Source organism: Dryas octopetala, chromosome 5 (assembly GCF_963921425.1).
Source record: "Dryas octopetala chromosome 5, drDryOcto1.1, whole genome shotgun sequence".
In the NCBI taxonomy this organism is placed as follows: Eukaryota; Viridiplantae; Streptophyta; class Magnoliopsida; order Rosales; family Rosaceae; genus Dryas; species Dryas octopetala.
Genome location: NC_141370.1, coordinates 5,118,058 through 5,133,321, shown reverse-complemented (window position 1 = coordinate 5,133,321; position 15,264 = coordinate 5,118,058). Strand labels below are relative to the sequence as shown.

General features: G+C 38.4%; 2 protein-coding genes across 3 annotated transcripts; one reads left to right on the top strand and one right to left on the bottom strand.

The window, feature by feature from the left end:
- The first annotated feature begins 1,183 nt into the window (after positions 1-1,183).
- KPL (kokopelli) lies at positions 1,184-6,442 on the top strand. 2 transcript variants are annotated; one of them, XM_086244703.1, is made up of 4 exons: positions 1,184-1,432; positions 1,514-1,616; positions 4,054-4,143; positions 4,313-6,442. In XM_086244703.1, exons 2-4 carry the CDS (start codon positions 1,515-1,517, stop codon positions 6,350-6,352), a joined length of 2,232 nt encoding a protein of 743 aa, XP_086100829.1. In that variant the 5' UTR covers positions 1,184-1,432; position 1,514; the 3' UTR covers positions 6,353-6,442. The 2 variants fall into 2 exon arrangements, with proteins under 2 accessions (XP_086100829.1, XP_086100828.1); XM_086244702.1 differs by having other exon boundaries at positions 1,510-1,616.
- A 4,035-nt stretch (positions 6,443-10,477) lies between these two features.
- Positions 10,478-12,464, bottom strand: LOC147283712 (non-specific lipid transfer protein GPI-anchored 31-like). Its single transcript, XM_086244333.1, has 3 exons — positions 11,850-12,464; positions 11,704-11,730; positions 10,478-10,912 (listed from the first exon to the last, which is right to left on the bottom strand). Exons 1-3 carry the CDS (start codon positions 12,199-12,201, stop codon positions 10,716-10,718), a joined length of 576 nt encoding a protein of 191 aa, XP_086100459.1. The 5' UTR covers positions 12,202-12,464; the 3' UTR covers positions 10,478-10,715.
- Positions 12,465-15,264: the final 2,800 nt, after the last annotated feature.

The following is a 15,264-nucleotide window of genomic DNA, read 5'->3' as shown; positions in this document are numbered from 1 at the left end:
TGAGGTGAAAAGATAGGGATTTATCCTTAAAACTCGAGAAAGGAAGCAGTATGGCTGAGCGATCAGCGGTTGAAACCTATCTAGCACATAATCGAATATATATATATATATACATATACCAACCCAGGTATTGGTACAATTGAAATGTACCTATATATATTATATATATAAATCTAGGTAATGGTACAATTGAAATGTACATATATATATACATATATATTTTTTTTTTTTTTACTTGTTTGATTATTTTCGATTTCGTGGATTAATGCATATTTTTTATATTTGTATAATTTAAACGAATATTATCTTTCATAATTTTTAAAATTAATTCATATTAATTATCTTAATTTTAAGAGATAATATGAGTCAAATTTTTTAACAAGTTCATTTTTTGGACCTTAGCCTAAAAAATTGAATTTAAGTACAAATCTAAATTCCTATATAATTTTAGTCCGAATGACCCTCTCAAATTGGACCTACTTCTAATTACCTGTTGTTTTAAACTCAATCTTTGTAGTAGAAGCCCAAACCCACTAATTAAAGACCTATTATAAGGCCCACCCCCCATTAATCAATTAATCAAGGGAGACTTCCATTTAGGTCCTTTAGTTTTATACTATACTGAATAAAGTCTTATGGCTTTTAAAATTCTAATTAAATTCCAATAATATTGTAACCATTCCATGTTACACAATATTGGTCCATCATTTTCTATTGTTTTCACACATACCAGGCGCCGAGTAGTTGGCTGCCATTTTCGATTATTCGACAGTGTATTTTTACTTCTTTGTCAAGCTCTGATTTGTCGATTTTATATTAAGTTTTAACTCTGAGATTTTGAGCGGAAAGTCTCTACAAACCTCATTCTATACGCTAAGAAGATATGAGGTTAACCCGTATCCTATACCCTTAAAAAATAATGACATATTTCTTTGATAAAGCAATAATCAAAAGATTTTATTTAAAAAAAATAAGGGTTTTATTTGAAAAAAAAAATCATAAGATTTTTTTTTTAAATAAGAAATGTTAGAAGGATTAAACTGTAATTTTCTCATCAAAGGCTTAAAAAAAAGTGCAAACACAACACCCATATCAAGTTGTTTGGCCGATTCAAAGAAAGAGAGAAAAGAAGTTCCTATGTTAACTGCTAAGACACCAGACGCGCGATAGAGAGAGATAGACAGAGACAGAGACAAAGAGACAAAGAAAGAGAAGACTAGCATTCACAAAGCTCACTGCTGCTGATTGAAGGTTTCTGCTCAAAGTTTGGGTGCCGAAACTCTCATAAATTGGTGCAATGTATAAAGAGTTTTAGTTTGGGGTTGAATGGTAGATGGGATTCCTTTTGGGTTGTCAATAGGCTGTGTATTCACAGACTCCACAATAGGGGTTTGATTCACATACTCGACAGTATGTAGGATGGGATGTAAAGGTATGTCAGATTCTTCTTTTTCAATTATTGGGTTTTGATATTCTAATGTTAATTCATTGATTTGGTTTCTGAATCAGAAAGCATGGATCTTGTGGAAGTATTGTCTAATCTCCATGCTTTGAGACAATTGTATGGACTCCTTCAGAATAGCGAAGATGGTCCGCAACATATAGATTCAAAGAATGTAAGCACTCTTAGACTCTGGTCAGTTTTTCTACATCGCTCATGTATCTTTATAAGGAGGAGCTGGCACATGAATAGCTAGTAATGCTACGCTCTTGAAATTGTCCTATCTCTTTAGTTTATCATATCATGGAGTTTGACCCACCAGGTCTATATGTGGATTATGTCTTCCAGTTTGCTATCAATTTTACAATCTTTTTTGGGACCATTTTCACTGATGTCTCTAGTTCTAAACATAATTGTATTTTATTAATATTGGGAAAAGATACAAAACAGAGGACAGGATGTCCACTAAGATCCAAATCTAGCAACTAATATTAATATGAAAGATTGCAATAGAATGACTGGACTGCCTCCAACAGAAATACAGGCCTCCAATCAGAAAAAATAGCAAAACAAAGGAATGTCCCAATTCTCTGAAGAGACTGACGCCCACAATGAAGACCAAAATCGAACTTTGTTTCCCAAAACCTCCACCCCTCCCCTAATTGTTGTCAAAGCTCGTATTTCTCTCCATACACACCACCCAAAACACCGCAATCACACGACAGTTCCAAAGAACTTCACCCTTCTTCTTTGCCCCCAAAAGCCTGAACCCTTTAACTCAAAATAGCAGAGAAATTTGCTGGAAAAAACCCAGCTCTAATCAGACTCCCTCATCAATCTCCACCATAAGTCTAAAGAAGTGATTGGAATTTTCAGCCCCTTCTTTGCATATAATACACCAATGGGGAGATAAACAAACATTAGGTCTCCTCTTTTGTATCGTATCACAATGTTAATTTTTCCATGAGCAATAATCTAGATGAGAACTTGTACCTTAGGTGGTACTTTAGCTTTCCAAACTATAGGAGGATGAAAAGATGAAGAGATGGGATGTCGAGTAACTTCCTCGCAAAGAAATCACAAGAGAAAACTTTGGATGAACTTCTAACTTCTCCTAGCAGGTCTAGGTGATGACAATTTGACATTTTCTAAAGAAGTTAGTGAAGAAAGTACCACTATTTCAGCATCATTTAAGTTTCTACAAAAAGAAAAGTTGCAAATAGATGGAAGATGGGGATTTGTGCACATTTGAGTAACGGAGATGTTGTGATAACTTGAGAGTCGATAAGACAAGGAAGATAAATGAATAATGGAGTTTTCCTTGCCTATATTTCATCCTGAACCTTACCCTTTCCTCATTTTCTCACCACAAAACGACAAGTAGAAATGAGTTAATTCTGTGAGAAATGTCGCTCCATGACTTAAATCACATTTACTCCTGATGACATAATGCCATAAAGAATATCTCCAAAGAGAACCTCCACATTCATTTCCCAAGTAGAGCCTCATTTCTTTTACCAAATTACCCACCCCTAATCTTCCCTTCTCTTTCTTTCTAGACACTAACTACATCCCAACTTACTAGGTGTTCATTCTTTCCTTCCTCAATACCTTCCCCACAACAAATTCATCTGTAATCTCTCTGACCTATCTGCCACTTTACATGGAGTTCTAAAGAGGGAAAGATAATAAATTGGCAAGCTTTAATATCTATGCCTGCCTCCCCAATAGCTCTCTTCCAACCTTCCAATATTTTCTCTACCTTTTCCACCACTGGGTTCCAAAAGCTCGTTGTCCGTGGATGAAACCCCAAATATTTCAATGGCCAACTCCTCACTCCACAGCCCAAAGATGAAGCTAACTCTTCTACTTTCCTCTGTTGTGAATTTTCTATCATGACAACGCACAAAAGGTGTCAGCCACTGTCAATGGGTTGCACAAATTCTGCTCCTTCCGTGTAAGAAGATAGTATCATCCGCTAACTGTCCCTCTTTTTCTTCCAACTAATAATCCATCCACTAACTGTGTCTATTTTGCTTTATCCAACATTCAGTACCAATGTAAATAAACTATTATTTGTTTCTTGTGTTTAGATAACTTGAACTGTAACAAGGATTCTAACTGTTTATATACATTCATGCTCAAATTTTATGTAAATTTTTTTTTGCTTTCAAAATTTGATGTAACTTTTGGATACGGCCCTAACACATGGAATTTTTTCTCCTTGTGAAAAAAAAAATATAATTAGGGGATGGGGGTGGGGTCTGTGTGAAGCTTCACCTTGCCTTTGGCTTGAGTATTTTGCTGAAAGTTTGTTGCATCACTGGTTCTATGGTTCTTCTTGTAGCACATTATGTGGCTCTTTTTGTTGCACATTATATGGCTCTTTTTGTTGCACATATTCTACGGCTCTCTTTGTTGCATCACTGATCTTAAGCAATGAGTTCTTATTTATAACCCTGGCCCAGTAAAGGATCATTCTGTTGAGGGTGACGTATCTATTTTTCTTTTCTTACCTAGTCACAGAGAACTTTGTTATTTTTTTAATAAATTAATTTGCAGCTTAGATGATTTTCTATGCTCTTTTGGTGCCTAATATTTTGTTCATGAAGGTGGGAAAAGCTTTGGATGCAAGAGCACGACAACTATTAAAGGATCTTCTAGATGATGCTACTGAAAGGATTTTCAATACTCATTCAAAGGTATTTATTGAGCCATTTGTGTGTACTTCTGCAGCACTAGCTCTCCTTTGTGCTATCCATTCCTGTTTCTCTTTCTGAGTTTACAATCTGCCATGGCTTTGTAAGGCGTAAGTAAATTCATCCTGTGGTGATTATTTCTGACTTTGTTTCTAATGTATTGGTATTTCAGATCATAGCAGATCAATCAGCCGTCTATAACACGCCCTGCTCTTCTCAACCAGAGCAACCCAAGGCTGTGCCTAAGTTCAATTCTTCTTTTTCACAAGATACAGTAAAATCTTCTCTTAATAATGTCCCGAATTATGGGAAGGATTCCAAAATCTGCAAGGTCACTTCAAAAAAGGATGAGCAGTCGCCTAAGAAGCCTCTTGGAGCAATTTCAGGATCTAAAGTAAGCATTTCTTCAGACCTACCTGAGTACAAAAAGAAACAGTGCAGAATCTGCATAGAAAACAATCTGAAGAAACAGTACTCAGCCAGGGAAACAAAACTCTCCAATGAGAGAGCCAAGGTACCAGGCAAAAGAAGTAAGAATCAAGATCATCAACATGATTGGCTTAGCCCTCTCAATCGTGTTAATGAGGATGCTAAAATATTGCAAGAATCAAATAGAAAGGCCATAGGGAAGGAGAATATTATTGGGGAAACTCTTGGTAATCCAAGCGTTGTTAGTTTGGCTGCTTGTCCCTCAATCTCTCCAACAACAGGGACTGGCAAGCAAGAAATTGGTCAGGACAAGAGAAAGTCAGAAGAGGCTAGTGATTTCTCTAAGGTAGTTGCAAATGCAATTAAACAAATAGAATCCCACATTTTGGCTTTGCAATTGAGTTCTTCTCACCTGGCTGATTCTGTCCATAATGATGTTGATGAACATAGTTCCTTCATGCTTGACATTTCAGTTAGTCCTACACCTACAGTACAGACAAAAGAGGAGGCAGTTACTAGAAGAGAGCTGAGTCATATGGGCCAGTCTTTGTTGGGTGGAACTCAATTGCTGACTTGTCAGGCAAGTCAACTGTCTCAAAAGCATGAGAATTTGAGTGGGAAGGTTGCTGAGTTTGCTTCTAGGGGACATGACTCCCCAAGTCAGGATAATCAGATGGCAAGTTATGTTAACGGGCTAAGGGTTCCACCAAGACAGGATGAGTTGGCTATGAACCCTCCCGTGCATGTGGTCAAGATGCCTGGCCAAACATGGCAAACCAGTCCAGTCCAAAATCTAACGGCTAAAAAAGAGACAGTGAGATCTAAACCGTCCAGGCCACCTCAGTCAATGGGGTCCATAGATTCTTCAGCTGCACTTAGACCAGGTAAGAAGTTGAGTCGGACTGGGAAAAGAAAATCGAGCCAGAGACATCACCAGACAATCATGAGGCCGGTTCTGTTAGATCACAAGCCAAGTGAGAGGAGGGGGACCCACAAGATGTCTTATGTGGGCCCAAGGAACAAGATCATGCCACATCAGCAAGCATTGGAGGAGACAAGCTCAAGTTCCCGCACTTGGTCAACGTGGACAAGTAAGCAAAATGAAAGCAGCACTGGTAGTAATGATTCTAAGGATTACTGGAGTTCAAGTAGACGTAGTCATCATATGACTGTGAGAGGCGATCTCTCTTCTTCAAGAAGGTCAATAAGAGTGGCACAAGAAAGCAGTTCACAGAATAGTAGCTCGGAGGAGAGTCTCTATAGCCATAGAAAATATCCGGACAGGCCGATAGGACGGTTAAGGAGGCTCAAGAACAGGTTGGGACTCATCTTTCACCACCATCATCACCATCATCATCATCATCACCATGATGGCAATGATCATGACAATAATCACAGCCATTCAACTTGGAAGCACCTGCAGAAAATGTTTGACGGTCACAAAAACAAGCATGGCAGTCATATGCAGCAGCAGGGTGAAGGGGTGAGAAAATCAGTGGTGAAAGTGAAAGGCCTGTCACATAATAAGCAGCAGGTTGGGCATTTTCATGCACTGGTGGAAGGGCTGTTGAGGCACACCAGGCATTCAAACAAGTCCAACAAGTTGTCAAAAGGTAAAGGAGGGTTAAGAAATGGCCCTCATGGTCATGTCCTTAATAAGCACAAGGTTGTAAGGAAGATGCATTGGTGGCAGATGTTTCGACGTGGTGGAGTGAAGCTGCCTAAGAGAGGGCGTGTTAAAGTAGGATTTACCAGTAAAAGACCAAAACTAAAGATGAAGTAATCTACAGTTTGTATCATATTGTATTTGTGCATATTGTTTATGTTTTGCATGACACATTCAGTCATGTCCCAATTCATTTAGTTTTTTCTATCAGGTAGATGCAGGCATGTCCCCAATTGTAGAGAATGAATGGCAAGCTATTGTTATACATACATAAAAGATAACTACACTACATCTCTAGGTCTGCTAACACCTGCCAAATATTCAACCAGGAAAGGTCCAATGCCTACGGGCACATTCCTCTCACAATAGATGCGATTAACCCTGCAGGTCCATAATTTATAAGATTAGCAAGAGATATTGGCAAATAGATTATATCGCAAGTTGAGATTCACCAGTTTATGAGCAGAATTGGAATATTCAAAGTAAGCTTCTCTGTTTTTAAATTAAGGGAAAATTTTTCATTCAGGACACGTACTTTGGGGTCAATCTTAGTTTAGGACACCAGTTTGGGTTTGTGCTAGTTTAGGACACATATTTAGGGATTTGTATTAATGTGGGACAATCCGTCACCTCCGTCAAGAATTCCGTTAAAAATAGACATGTGCCATGCACATGACCTATTTTCAAGGGACAAAATGGACAATTCACCATAATATATTAAAATAATTAAAAATAAAACTAAAACAAAAAAGAAAGAAGAACAAGATGGCAGCGCACCCCTTCTCCACCCAGCCCCAACTCACCTCCGGTGGCCATACTTGCCGGCAGTGACCCCACCATCCCCCCTCTCTATCTCACTCTCTCTCTCCCTCCATTTCTCTATTCCTCTCTTTGTCTCTTTTTCTCTGCAGATCGCACCCTCCTTTTTCTCTCTCTATTTCTCTGCACATCGCCCCAACCACCTCTAGCGGTGGCCTTACCCACCGGCGACGACCCACCCTCCCCCCTCTCTCTCTTTCTCTCTTCATCTCCGCACCTCTCTTCATTATGTTCTTCTCAAACCTCTCCACCTTCCTATCAGCCAAACGCCTCGATGTTGTCTGCAAAAACCCAATACACATATACATCCCAATTTCAGATCTACCAAAACCCTTTCCATCAATTTAAACTAAATAGTTCACCATCTTCATATTATTACAGATCTGAATCAAAGCATACGCCTTTAGACAAAACCCAAATTACTTGATCTAAAATTACAGATCTGATTAATGAGATTGAGAAACAATCAAACACGAGTTGGGGCTGGGTGGAGAAGGGGTGCGCAGATGGAACAGAGGGAGAAGGAGAGAGAGAGAGAGAGAGAGAAGTGAGGAGACGGCCGGGAAGGTGGTCGGCGTCAGGTGGCTGGGCCATGTGCGCTTGCAGGGGGCGCGAAGGAGAGAGAGAACAGAGGAGAGAGAGAGCGGCGGGCTGGCAAAGGGGACTGGTCTGGGGGGGTTGGCGCCGGCGAGAACAGCTCGCCGATGATCTTGGGTTGTCGGGGAAAGTGGCCGGAGGGGCTGGACTTGGGTGGAGCTGGGTGTGTGCAGGGAGTGCTGCCCGAGAGAGAGAGAGAGAGAGAGAGAGAGAGAGGGTGGGTCGTCGCCGGCAGTAAAGCCACCGCCGGAGGTGGTTGGGGCTGAGTGAAAACGGGGGGGGGGGGGTGAGATCTGCATCTCCCTCTTCAATCCTTTTTTTTTTTTCTGTATTTTTTGTGTTTATAGTTTTAAACTTTTTTAATATATTTTTAGTTTTAATCTTGTTTATTTTTAATTATTTTAATATATTATGGTGAATTGTCCATTTTGTCCCTTGAAAATAGGTCATGTGCCATGCACATGTCTATTTTTAACGGAATTCTTGACGGAAGTGACGGATTGTCCCACATTAATACAAATCCTAAATATGTGTCCTAAACTAGCACAAACCCAAACTGGTGTCCTAAACTAAGATTGACCCCAAACTAGGTGTCCTGTTTGAAAATTTTTCCCTTAAATTAATTGTGGTTTCAGTTTCTTCTTTTTAAAAATAAGCTTCCCTGGTTCATCTTCCTATGAAATTGTATTATATTAGATAATGTATTCAAATGTAAATAATGTTTTCTCCGTTTCTCTTTTTTAATTGTGGCTCTGTAACTCTTACAATGAGTTAGAAATGTTGACTTCACTACCAACTACCAAGGAGAATGATTAAATATATTGTTTGATCAAAAAATGACACAGCCTAAAGATGAAAACAGTGAATGATACATACGTCTTTTTGGATGTGCATTGATCATGTCACTATCCAACTTAGGAAAAATTATTGGGTGTAACTGATACATCGACATGTGGTGTAACTAATTTAACGTGTAAGGATATTATGGAACGATATATTTATATTAGTAGGGTATAATATTAATAACATTCACTCATATTATGACACTTTGGATTAGTTACACCACTTGGCGATATATCGATTATACAGAATAATTTCTCCTTCCAACTTAAAATAGCCGAAATAGGAAAAATTAATGAAAAAGATAAATAAAAATAAATATTACGCCAAGAACAAATCTGTAACAAGGCGATTGAACGACCCCCTTGTTTAAGTTCTTTCTTACTTTCGAAAGTAAGAAAAATAAAACAGCAACAACAATTGATTGGAATTTGAGAAAAATGCTGAAATCAATGGGAAATCGATACTAAAAGTTCTTAGCAGAGCTTACAGAACAAAGGAAATTGACAAAATTAAGTTCCTAAACAAAACTATGAAAGCTATTTGCTTGAAGCTATTTGTTTAGGCCCTTTTCTAAGGCCTTTAGGCCTCGTTTGGAATGCAGCACAGTACTGCATGGGTAGAACTATGTCCTATGAACAGAATAGGACAGGCTAGTCCCATGGTAAACCACATTTGAACAAGAAATAGAAATTCTTAGTTATTTGATACTATAGTCCCAAGTATGAATCATATTTATAGCAGGCTGCATTAGGCTGCCCATCGGTCGGTTCAGATCGGTATTAGAGATTACCAAACCAAAACCAAAAAATTCAGTATTTTTCGATTTCGGTATTGTTCGGTTTCGGTTCGGTAATTTTGGTATCGGATATTTTCAATTCATTTTTGATTTACTTCGGTATATCTTCGGTTCATTTTCGATTTACTTTGGTATATCTTCGGTTCATTTTCGACTTAATTATAATAATACTAATTATTATATACTAATATAAATTAAAATTTAATCAAATATGATGCATAAAATCTAATGTTTGATTAATATATATTTTCACGAGTAGTATTGGTAGTTTAGTATAGTACTAGTATTAATTGCAATAATATTAATATTAGTAATAATATATACTAGTATAATTAGTTTAATAATATGTATTAGTACATATCTTATTAATTTAGTTTGTATATATATCGATAAATATGAGTAGATATATATATTTATATGCATTATTTACTTAAAGATGAGATTCTTATTTTTCTAAAAATAATAACATTTACTTTATTAGAGAATGACTCTATATCTTAACTCACATTTTTTATAATATTAATATGATAACATTATATAATTATATTTTCTTATAGTTGTTTAAGATATTAGTAGTTTAATATTTATTGTACCACTAACATTTTAGTATTTTATAAGCATATATAACTAAATTTTGATAATTGTTTCAATTTTTTTTTGTATATATTTCAATTTTTTCGATAATAATCAATTTAGTTTTTTTCAGTAATAATTTTCGGTAATCGGTTTGTTTATCAACTTTTTTCCATTTTTACCAAAATCAAACCAATTTTTTAAAAAAAATTTCGGTTTCAAATTTTCAATTTTTGAATTATGAAAACCACGAAAATTTGATCCTAGGCTGCATGTTTGGCCAAGACTCCTTAGGCCCACTAGAATTTGGCCACGTGTATGGCCAAGATTGCTTACACTTTAAAGGAGCATCAGGCAATAAGTTGAATTGATTCTGAGTTATGATGTGGTCTCGCCGAAAAGTTCCATCAACCCTGCTGGACTAAATTGCTACTTTAATGAGCCTTTGTTGCTCACATGGTTGAAAAGTTTTAACAAATCATGGTACTTTCTATCAATTCTCACAATTGTGGGACCCAATTTATTCCTGGTCCAAATTATTTGAACTTTGAAGACATGGAAATGAACAGGAAGCCTTTACATGATTACATAGAGATAAAAATGGACAACTCGCAAAAATTAACTGTTCTCTACTTCTCAAACTCATGAAAAATTTATGAGTTTTTCAAAACAAAAGGGAGCACAAAAATATAAGAATAGATAGACACTAATATATTAGAAAAAGATGTCCAACCATCAAAACAAATGTTAAAATCTACACAAGTCATGTGAGAACTCCCAAGTGGTAAAATGAACATCACAAGTCTCTCAGATCATCTCCCTCACACACACACTCCCTCTCTCCCTCTGCTCTCAAAAGATGGCAACATATTCCATCAGAAAAAAAGGGAATGATGCAACTACAAGACCAATAAGAATGGATCCAAATGAACTGAAGAGCATAAGAGAACCTGAGCTCGCCGGAGCAGCTGCAGGTGCTTGCCCATTCACTCCCGCAGACGACTCGGGTACAGCAGCAGCTGATGTTGGAGAAGATTCTGGCGAGAGAGCTGCAACACCAAATGAAATTAATTCATCCAAACTTGGACTGGTGGTGCAGGATTAGTGTGGGAGTGGTGTGCAATGGTATCTAGAAATGATGGATGGGATCATACTAACCGAGGTGTAACATTGCAACTAAACAAAAACATTGGGTATGTATGGCATTGCAAAATTTTAAGGAAATGCATACTAAACTGAAATTTAGAGCAAACTTGGAGTACTGAAGTGAAATTAACCCAAAAATTAAATAATAGAAACGATTATCAGATTAGAAAGCATGTTAAACCCGGTTGTCTTTTAGCTCAGGTGGCATGAGGTGGGACAAAGGAGGTTCATACATCTTGTAACCACAGCAGTTGCTGTCTAAAATTTTTGAAACTTTTGGTGATGGTAGTATTATTGAAATTAAAATCCGATGTACTTTTTGAAAAGGAAAAAAAAAAAAAAATCTCAAAACCAACTTTCCTATAAAAACAAACAAGAAAGGAGACCAAATTTCCTAAATCTCAAGGCATGTCATTATCATATTCCTTTATACATTTGAAATTTATATAAGATTCGGCCTCATACTCTCATTTATTTTGGGTAGGAATAAAATAATTGGACCAAAAAAAAAAAAGAGAAATCAGGATTTCATGAATTTTCATATTCTCTCAATATAATTCAAAGTTTAAAATGCAACAGATGAGGCAACAGATAAGTATATATAAACTCAATATTTTATTCTGGACTACTATTAATAAAAAATAAATAAACAAAAAGCAGAACATTATCTCTTAAGATAGGAATAAGAAAATACCAGGTGCAGCGGCAGGAGTGACAGATACTGAAAAGCAACAAAACCAAGAAAAAATAAAAATAAAGTAAGATAAATCTGTTAATTTTTTAGGTTAAAAATAAAAAATTAAAAGCAAAAAAGGAAAGAAAAGAAAATGGGTAGCGTACATCCACAGTTGGTGGCGGAAGGAGCAGAGACTTTGCAAGCAGAGGGGAGGGACATGGCCTTGGTGATATTCAAAACGACGCCGAGTTGAGCGCTGCTCTTGAAGGCCTCACAGAGACAGGCAGCGTCGGCTTTGAGGACGGTCTTGAGGCCTGTACAGCAAGTCCCTTGTGGCTTTGAGTCGGTGCTGCCATTGGAGACGAAGGACAAGCAGTCTGCCATGTTCAAGATGAGGCTGGAGCAGTCCACTGCAGGGGCTGGGGCTTGGTGTGAGGACCCACAACGGCCTTGTCCGAAACCCCATATCGCCAACACAAAGAGAGTTAGAGAAATCTTGGCACTCAAACTCGCCATTTTTTGGTTTTGGAGAGAGAGGAAGCAAAAAACCAGAGATGGTAGAATGTGGGATAGTGGTGGAGTTATTTAAAGGGGTAGAAAAGTGGGTTTGGAGTATTGACTGAAAATGGGCCGAGAATGGGGGAAGAGAGAGAAAGTATATATCTATCTTTTTTTTTACTTTGTAACTTTTTACTTTTGCCGTTGGGAGAGGCAATGATGACAATGAGTCGTTTGTGGCCTTTTTCTCAAAATAAAGTAAGAAACAGAGAGAGAGAGAGAGAGAGAGAGAGAGAGAGAGAGTGAGGCATGCCAGTGGGCTGTGGGCTGGCCTGCCCATAATACAAGTCGGTGTAATGAAGTGGGTTGTCGTGAGTGTATTGTGTACGTGTCTTGCGTCGCGTGCAACAAGTTTCTCACCACTCTCAAACACCCTGCTTGCTGGATAGAGAGAGAAAGTTCAAGAGAAATTTTGTTGAGCACCGTGTCATTTGCGGAGTATTTTACAACTTTCAACCTATAGTTTTAATTTTTTAATTTAATACGTAATATAATTAACTATTATTATTATCTTTTAACTATTTAATCAGACATTAATGAGTAATTTAATTAAATGACCCATTTTGATCCAATTTAAGTTATTTTGACCCTTTTATCAAAATTAAGTTTTTCTAACTTTTTTTTGTGTGAAATATCCATAACACCCTTTATATAAAAACCCAAATTTTTTTTACTGTAACTTTTTTTTTTCTTTCTCTCTCTCTCTCCCTCCCTCCCTCTCTCTTCCATCATTGAAAACTCAACACCCAACACCCACCAACAACCCCAACATCCAAAACCCATTGCCACCCACTAGCCTCACACCACCAGCACAGTTCTTGCACCATTGCACAACCTCGCACCACCACCACCAGCCTCACCCGCACCCAACACAACCCAGCTCGCCTCTGACCCTTCGTTTCTTCTCTCCTTCTCTCTCCCTCTCCCCCTCCCCACGCCAGCCAATGAAAACCATATCTGAAAACTAAATAAAACAAAACCTTATCTAGAAAACTCTAGCTAGCTAGTTAGCTACTTGCTGTGTGTGTCATTTCCAACAATGGGAAGCCAAGCACAACATGGTATTTACTTCACATTTTTTTTAAACAGACAATACGATATTATGACTATAATATATTGTTAGGTTATATTTGAATTATTAAGTAATTAAATTGGTAAATAATGATTATTAGTTGAATGCACAGTTCAGAGAAATGGATCTCAAAACCATATATGGATTTGGATTCAATAGAAAAGAAGAAAAACATGTAAAAATTGCAGATGTGGACTTTATGGTCGACAAGTGCTATAGCACTATTTTAAGTGGACTTTTCGGTGGACTTTCTGGTCGACAGGTGCTATAGCACTTGACCACTTAATGCTATAGCACTTGTCCACCACTTTTTCAATTATGGGTATTTTAGTCTCAAAAAATGAAAAGGGGTTAGAAAAGTAAGTTTTTGAGAAAGGGGTCAAAAAAGCTTAAGTTGTATGAAAATAGGTCATTTAATTAAATTACCCGACATTAATTGATGACGTGACTGTTGTAGATTCCACATTTTTGCTAACTTGTAAGGTCAAATGACCTCCCAAACTATCTCATAAGAAGTGGTTCAACTGTTTGATATGTGTTGATGCTCAAAAATGGTAAAGCAGTCAACGTCGAGTCAAACCATGTGGACCCGTTGACCTCCTACTGAGAGGGTGACACGTAGAAGTGGGGTAGGAACGGATAGCTGGGTCCGACTAATGAATAGTGATGAAAACATAATATTCGAAGCACCTTGCGCAAACACACAAAAGTGAGCGAGAAAGGCACCGATGTAGTACTGGCCAAATCTCCTCCGACGTTCAAGTTAGTGTCGAGAAAATCTCTGAGCAGAGTGAGTGAATAGTATAATATTGATTGAATTGTCCTTTTGTGACAAAAAAGTACCTCTTTTATAATACTTTTGGAAGAGTGTCAACCAATCCGGTGATGACACGTGTTTCTTGTAACGACTCGCACTGTAGGAGCGCCACGTGTCACCTGTTTCGTGGATCCGAATGAGTTGACACGGATCGAGGCCTAGGAGGCTAGAGCTTGCCGGAACCTAGGAGGTCAGGACCTAAGAGGCCGGAGCCTAGGGAGGCTGGAACTTAGGAGATTAGAGCCTAGGAGGCCAGGGGCTAGGAGCCTAGGAAGGGCTTAGTCTTTGAGCCTAGGAAGTCTGTGCCTAGGAGCCCAGGAACCTAGAAGGGGCTTATCCTTTGGGCTTAGGCCCAAAGGACATGATGTTAAGCCTTGTGTGACTTGTCGTTATGTCCAGATGATTAGTCATACGAACAGAAGTCCCCCAAGTTTCCGAGGAAAAGGTACTTCTTGGTTGGGAACTTTGTACACAAAGAAGTCCGAGCAGAATGACAAGTGACCACATACTTGTTCATGTTTAAGATACTGTTCAGAAGTCCCCCAAGTTCCTTAGTAAGAAAAGTTGTACTGTAGGAAAGCTTGGGGGGTTAGATATGAAAGTTCATAACTTTTTTTTTTTTTAATTTTGAATTTTGATCACTCTGTATTCCGGGTAGTAGACGCTTCGCGAAATCCCAGTGAATCTCGTCCAATTGAATGGTGGGATGTTGCCCTTTGTAAATGAGATTTTGGAATTAAATGGTAGAGCCTAAATATAAAAAACTCACCCCAACTCTCACACTTGTTTCTGTGTTATTATTCTGAAGAGAGAGAATGAATATAGGTCTTGAATAGGAGAAAACCAAAAGAAGGGCCGGCTGTGTTTGGAAACGAAACAGAAAAAAAGGAGGTCGGGTCGGAGGGAGAGGGGCGGAACCGAAGGTGGTGCTGCTCGGGTCGGAGGCTAAGGTGGTCGGATCGGGCTTGGGCAAGGGATCCTGGGATTGGGCCGGAGCTGGTGCGCAGAGCAGAGACTCGATTTGGAGGGGTTGGGTCGGGGCTGTTGCTGGGGGCGGACGGCTCGGGCCGGAGCTGCTGCCCAGGGGGGGCTGCTTGGAGGTTGCGGGCTCGGTCTGGAACTTGGGATCGGG